General features: G+C 46.2%; 1 protein-coding gene across 1 annotated transcript; it reads right to left on the bottom strand.

The window, feature by feature from the left end:
- Nucleotides 1-1,520: 1,520 nt before the first annotated feature.
- Nucleotides 1,521-6,060, bottom strand: UBA52 (ubiquitin A-52 residue ribosomal protein fusion product 1). The gene is made up of 5 exons (XM_066635719.1): nt 5,969-6,060; nt 4,363-4,484; nt 3,759-3,845; nt 2,797-2,899; nt 1,521-1,702 (listed from the first exon to the last, which is right to left on the bottom strand). The coding sequence occupies exons 2-5, from the start codon at nt 4,463-4,465 to the stop codon at nt 1,609-1,611; spliced, it is 387 nt and encodes a 128-aa protein (XP_066491816.1). The 5' UTR covers nt 4,466-4,484; nt 5,969-6,060; the 3' UTR covers nt 1,521-1,608.
- Between the last annotated feature and the right edge of the window lie 590 nt (nt 6,061-6,650).

Below are 6,650 nucleotides of genomic sequence, written 5' to 3'. Positions count from 1 at the left end.
GTTTTCATAGGATTCTTTTTCTTCATCCTCTTTTTTCCATTCTTTTCAGACTGTCACACTGATCTCACTTCTTCCTTCCCTCCCAATCTCAACCCCCCAGTTAAGCCATTACTATGCAATGTTGCATATATGCAATATGGACCAAATGCGTACATCTGTGGGCTGGGCAAAAATGGGTAAATTCTCCTCCTATTCTCCTATCAGCATAATTTATCAGATATGCTGCATATTGATCTGGCCAGATTTCATTTTTTATACTTCTGCCATTGCATACTAGGTGATTCTGAGCACAAGGAAAACTGAATTTTTAAAAACCTAAGGGGAAAAAAGACCTCAGCTCATGAAGAGCTATTTGCAAAGAGAGCAATAGTCATAGCACTTTGAGTCACATGCCGAGTGCACTACAGTGCAAGATACAACCATCTCCACTTCAAATGCTAACTCGGTGGTATTTATTTGGGCTTGACAGAAAAGCCAAAGACAGACCAAAAATACCAAAATTTGATATTTGGTAGTACAGACTAAGTATTGGTAGCATTACCAATATTGGTAATACAGACCAAGTACCAAAAATAATTAACAATACTCAGCTTGCTGCTTATGTTTTTTAAGCAATGCAGGTGGTACGGTCCGGGGTTTGAACTGTCACCTTGCCTGAAAAAACTAAGCAGGATCAGTTGCTTGAGTGGGAAACTGAGGCTGCTGTCTGTGCAGAGTGTGGAGAAGTCAGCTGGCCCAATAAACACTCCAAAGTTGTGGTAGAGACTGAAGAGCAGTGGAATGATTTAAATCAAAGGTAATTTACATCATTCAACATAAAAAACTAGACTGTCAAAAGGAATGTAGCCTAGGCAGGTAAGACAATTGTATATTAACATCTTTAGACAAATGATCAAAACCTCACTCTGAAGGGCAGTGACAAATCTTGCGTTTGCACATTTCTTTATATTAGCCATCCCTAAGTAAATGAAGATCCCTTAAAGACCACCCATCAGCCTAACTCACTGATCACAACGTACTGTGACAGTTATAATCTCTTCAGTCTTTCACAGCCCTGCTACCCAAGATCCTTTTATCCAGAGTTGCTGGGGATTGAAACATGAGATTCTCTGCATGCAAATCAGGTGCTCCACAATTGAGCTACAGCCCCTCTCCATGCTGCTCTTTCTTCTCTTCAATGCACCCACTGCTGCTACACATACACCTCCCAACCACTTTCCTTTTATCTAGAAGAGAACAAAGTTCTTGAGGTACCTAAACTGAAGCTTTTAGAAACCAACAAATGATAATTTAACCTGCTTTTGAGCAGAGTCAATTATCAACTAGCAAGTCTTCCAAGTGAAGGAGGATACAAAAAATCTAGATGCCTCTCTTATAACTGTAACATGGCATGCATTTACAGTCCTTTTCTGTCACTGCGAAAATCCCACTGTGAACCTCCTCTCCCCACACACATTATCTGCCCCCTCTTAAGTAGGCTGTGATAGCACACGCATAAATTAAGAGCCAAAGACAAGATGCATGGTGCACTGAGAGTTTTATTCTAACAGGCAGAAACGGCTATGCGCCAGGAGAGTGCGCCAAGCCAGCTGGAAAAAGGCATGCCCTTTATTTGACCTTCTTCTTGGGGCGCAAGTTGTTGGTGTGGCCGCACTTCTTCTTACGGCAGTTCACAGCGCGGGGGTGCAGGCGGGCATAGCATCTGGAAAAGAGGCACCAAGGATGAGGTCTAGGATTGGTTTTTCCATACTCTTAAAAAACCATAGGATAAAAAAACCATTAAAAAACCAAGGATTGGTTTTTCCATACTCTTGCCTATTGCGCAATGCTTTTCCCATTGCTTAGTGCTGGGAAAAAGAACTAGGGCCTTGCAAAATATTCTAGGGGCATATTTTGCATTCAAGCTTTCTGGCCTCAGAGGAAAGACACCCCTGAAGATCCAAGTCTGTTGCTGGAAAGGCTATGAAATATTCTTGGACATTTATGTTCACGCAGGACACTGGCATCTCATTCTCGTCCTACCTGAACAGAGTGCACCTAAAATACATTCAGTTCTCATCCAGTTTTCCCAGTTACTCCCAGGGAAAAACCAGTTAAGAGTACCTTAAGCAAGTCAATCATGTGCTCTGCTATGCATAAGATCCTTCAGTGTAACCTGCATTATACAGAGCACTGGTCCATCTAGTCTAGCACTCTCTGCTCTAACCAGGGAGACCACATGTCCTCTATTTTCACAATATGTCCTCTTTTTAAGATTCATAAATGTCCCAGAAAAGAACTTAAATGTCCTTTTCCCTGTGAGCAAGTCCCTGCAGGTAGCACATAGCCTTCTTGTAATTAATACATTATATGTAATATAGTTTTAAATTTAATAAGTAATATAGTGTTTAACCACATGAAATCAAAATATGAGTGTTTTTAGCTTTTATTTTGTCATGCCCTACATTTTTCTTGATGTCCTATATTTTGGGATGCCTTGTTCTCTTTTGCAGTTATGACATCTGGGCATTCTGGCTGCAACTGGAAACGGCTCTGAAAGGTCTCAGAGATGTCCTTCCCAGTCTTTAATACCCAAGATCCTTTTAACTAGACTCGGAACCTGGGATATTCCTCCAGAAGACCACATGCGCCTCCATGACAGCAGTTATGAGGTCCTTGTTGTAAACCTAACTGTTTCAAGCAATTGTTTTTGCCAGTGTTAGATCACTACAGGGGTTCAGCTGCCTCATCTAGGATGGTGACTCCTCTTCATCAAAATCCTCCCCCTTCCAGCTCAGAGGCTACTGCAACACATACTTGCGGCAGATCATCTTGTCACAGTTGTACTTCTGTGCAAGCTGGCGAAGAGAAGGCTCAATGATTCCTCCACGGAGACGCAGCACCAAGTGAAGGGTGGACTCTGGGAAAAAGAAAAACAAGGAAACCAGCGTTTCAACATGCCCTGGGCTTTTGAAATACTGCAAGAAGTCCCGGGGGCAGGCAGCCTAGCAATGCAACTCCATAGGACTCCAAGCCCCTGAGAAACCAAAAGTGCAACATACCACCTAGGAAGGTGAAACAGAAAAGGCTTCTTGTGTCAAGAATTCAGCTGAGATGCAAATGTACCATCTCACAAACTCAAGTGCATCATGAAACTCCTTTGGCTTGGGCTCTCTTCTCCCTCTCTAACCCATAATACAGTTGGCCCTTGGTATCCACAGGGGATATCCATGGATAATGAAATCTGTGAGAAGGGTCTCACAAGACCTCCTGGACACAACCAAAGTGCCTTCCAGTCATGTCCCGGTTTACTGAGGTGCAGGGAGGCCACCTGCAGCCTCCCCAGGCCTCAAAACACCTCCCAGACATGACTCAAGACGTTTCCAGTAGTGCCCAGGAGGCCCTTAAGGCCCTTCAGATGTGGGGCTGGCACCTGTTTTGTGTCAAATCTGCAGATGAGAAGGGTTCACTGTACTCCACAGCAAACTTCAAAGGTATCACAGTCATCCTTATGACAACTTAAGACAGGATTATTTCCACCAACTGCATGTAGCAAGGCCAAGAGAATAATGGCTTGCTTAGGGCCCCAGCAGGATTTGAAATCTGTGTGTTGGAGTGGGAGCCTTGTGGGCAACAGGACCCACAGCATCCCCCTTGTCATGGTTCATATACATTCCCATCGTATAAAGACAGTACTTCACACAAATATGACCGATGATCAATCTGGCTTTCACACCTACAACAGGAGGATTCTGTACACAAGTAAGCAGAAGCATTACCTTTCTGGATGTTGTAGTCTGAGAGCGTGCGCCCATCTTCCAGTTGCTTCCCTGCAAAGATCAGACGCTGCTGGTCGGGAGGGATACCTGTAAAGTAACAGTTATAATTAAAAACTCCCAGGATACACCTCAGGGAGGGCTCCCCCCACCCTCTACAGAACTCCCCAAGGCTTAAGTTCAGTTCATAAGATGTTGCTCAAATTCCTATTTATGTAAAGGCCAAGCAGCCCCAGAGGTTTCTTACATCTTGACATAAGCTGGCTGTTGTCTGTCCATCTATCCGTTTTCAGTGACAGCCAAGACTCATGAAACCAGTTCTGACCCAGTTCTTCTGGAAATTAGCCCTTCTGAATATAGGGTTGTTTGTAACCTCAATTGTTCAATATTTTGATGGTTTCACTGGGGTGCTGTGGATATTTCTGGCAGTCCACTGCTTCAGGAGTTTGAACTGAAGTCTACTTTACAAAACCTTGTGAAGAAAGGACCGTCCATGTTGTTCCAACTCAAGTTTTTGCCAGTGCTTCTAGCCTTCCCCACACTCACCCACCCATATGTGCCCAGGTCTCTTGGCATGGCAGTACTGACAGCATATTCAACTCCTTACCTTCTTTATCCTGAATTTTGGCCTTGACATTTTCAATTGTATCACTAGGCTCCACCTCAAGGGTGATGGTTTTGCCTGTCAAGGTCTTCACAAAAATCTGCATGGTGGCAGTTGAGTGTCACCTGGAGGGTGGGGAAGGAGGCACAAGTCAGAACAAGGGTGAAACAGACAGGAAGGAAGCCTGAGTTACACAGTGACTGCAAGGCCAACGTGCTACAATAAGGAACACTCCTCAACATGAATGAGTTCAAATCCTGAACTGAGGACTTTGTAGTTCAAGTCCTTTAGCCACTAGTCTATGTTCAACTGGTGGATAGGCACACACACATATCTATAAATTTATGACTTCTCTGTCTATGCACACACTGCTTCAGGTGTACATATATAAGCATGGCCCCATGCCAAATCAAACCTCTCAAAATGAATTAAATCTGTCAAAGAACGAGTGGAAGTCCCTAGCTTCCAATACTCCCCCTTCACACTGCTATATCGTTACAACCCTCTTCCTTCTCCACAGCCTTTCACAGCAAGTGTGTGTGTTCAAACACAATAGGCAATCAGTTCTTTAGAGAACCAAGAAAGGGCAGGAGGGTCAAGGGGAGAAAAGACAAGTCAAAACACTGATACAGTGACATGAAACACCCCCCTCCATAGCCAATAAAAAGGTGGCCAGGATAAATCCAATGCAGCTCAAAAAAGGGCTAGCCAACTTGATATGACTACTAGAATCCATTCCCGCTTCTAAAAACACTTCCCCCACCATCCAATTATAATTAAGACTCCTCCCCAGCAGAGGTGTGTGCATATGCCAGGGGTGGCCTAACTGCGGCTGGCGGGCCACATGCAGCTCTTTCACATATAATCTGCAGCTTTCCCTGCATCACAATTAATAACTTTTGCATCACGATTAATATAAAAGGCCAATAAGAAATTTGCAAGCTTTCTAATTCTTTTACCAGGTATACACTGAGAATCCACAGATTAAAAACATAAGCTAAATGTTCATGGTGGGTATGAACACTGAGCATTTAGATGCTTGTTAAACAGTGTGTCTCTGGAGTTTTACCATATGTGGCTCTTATGTTAAGCAAGTCTGGCCACCCCTGGAATAGACAGCGTGCTTCAAATACCTCCCTCCATACATAAAAGCACGTGTATATTAAATACATGCCTATATTTCCATAAACAGATATTAAGTATGTAAAATACATTGCTTAGAGGACAAGGAAGAGGCTGGGAAGCAGAGAAGATACATAAACAAAGGAAATGCATTTAAAGATGGACAAAGACATATATATCAGGGATATGCGGTGGGTGGGAAGGCAGGTGAGGCAGTGCCTCCCCACTGGAGTCCTTCAAAAGCGCCGCCACCGTGGGAGGTGCTCAAGCACTGACAACCCAGGCACCTACCACGGTGGCAGCGCTTTCAAAGGACTCCAGCGGGGAGGCACTGCCTCACCTGCCTCCCCACCCACCGCATGGCCCATGCACGCACACACATACATGTACATACACAAACATGTATATGCATGCACACAAACACACACACGAGAGAGAGAGGCCCCAGCAGAGCCCTGGAGAAGGCCCCGAGCCCGCCGCCACCCACCCTCCACGCGCTCCCGGCGGTCTGCGATCGCTAAGCGGAAAGAGAGCGCGCCCAGCCCGGAAACGGAAATTCAACCCCGCTTCCGCCGCTCGCCCCCTCCTTCTCTGCAAGCCCCACCCACCGCCCGACGTCACAGACGTCGCTCGGGTGACGACGCCTATGTTCGTTCCCGCCCCCGCTGGCTCCGGCGGCCAATCAGCGCGCTCGGCGTCCTCGCGCCCTCTACAGGTGAAGGGCGGAGGCGCGTGGCGGGAGCGCTCCTACCCGCTAGTGGCGCGGAGTCGTTGCCAGCCCCCGCTCGTTCCCCAGGCGACAGTGCTGCAGACGCTTTCCTGGGAGGAGGCCCCATTGAACACCATGCAGCTTACTTCTGAGTAGACCTGCACAGGGCTGGGCTGTGAGGCTGGATTGCCAGGCCTGGGCTGTCCCCTGAGGCACGCTGACAGCCCCGTCCTGTGGGGGTCTACTCAGAAGTAAGTCCCACTGACTTCAATGGGGCTTACTCCCAGGTAAGTGTGGACAGCAGTGCAGCCTCAGAGCCCTATGCACGTCTACTTAGAAGTAAGTCCCATCCTAGTCAGTGGGGCTTGCTCCCAGGTAAGTGAGTAGGATTGCAGCCTTAGAGTCCAATCCCATGCACGTCTACTTAGAAATCAGTCCCATTGACTTCAATAAGGCTTAC

This window comes from Tiliqua scincoides, chromosome 8 (assembly GCF_035046505.1).
Source record: "Tiliqua scincoides isolate rTilSci1 chromosome 8, rTilSci1.hap2, whole genome shotgun sequence".
NCBI classification, from domain to species: Eukaryota; Metazoa; Chordata; class Lepidosauria; order Squamata; family Scincidae; genus Tiliqua; species Tiliqua scincoides.
This window is presented reverse-complemented; position numbering and strand designations above follow the sequence as displayed.

What these genes read in the sequence shown, in the direction of transcription:
- UBA52 (XM_066635719.1), bottom strand. Translation starts at nt 4,465, where the DNA reads ATGCAGATTTTTGTGAAGACCTTGACAGGCAAAACCATCACCCTTGAG. An exon ending in CAAAATTCAGGATAAAGAAG is followed by an intron (nt 3,846 to 4,362) that starts GTAAGGAGTTGA and finishes GTTACTTTACAG; the next exon opens with GTATCCCTCCCGACCAGCAG. An exon ending in GACAAGATGATCTGCCGCAA is followed by an intron (nt 1,703 to 2,796) that starts GTATGTGTTGCA and finishes CCTCTTTTCCAG; the next exon opens with ATGCTATGCCCGCCTGCACC.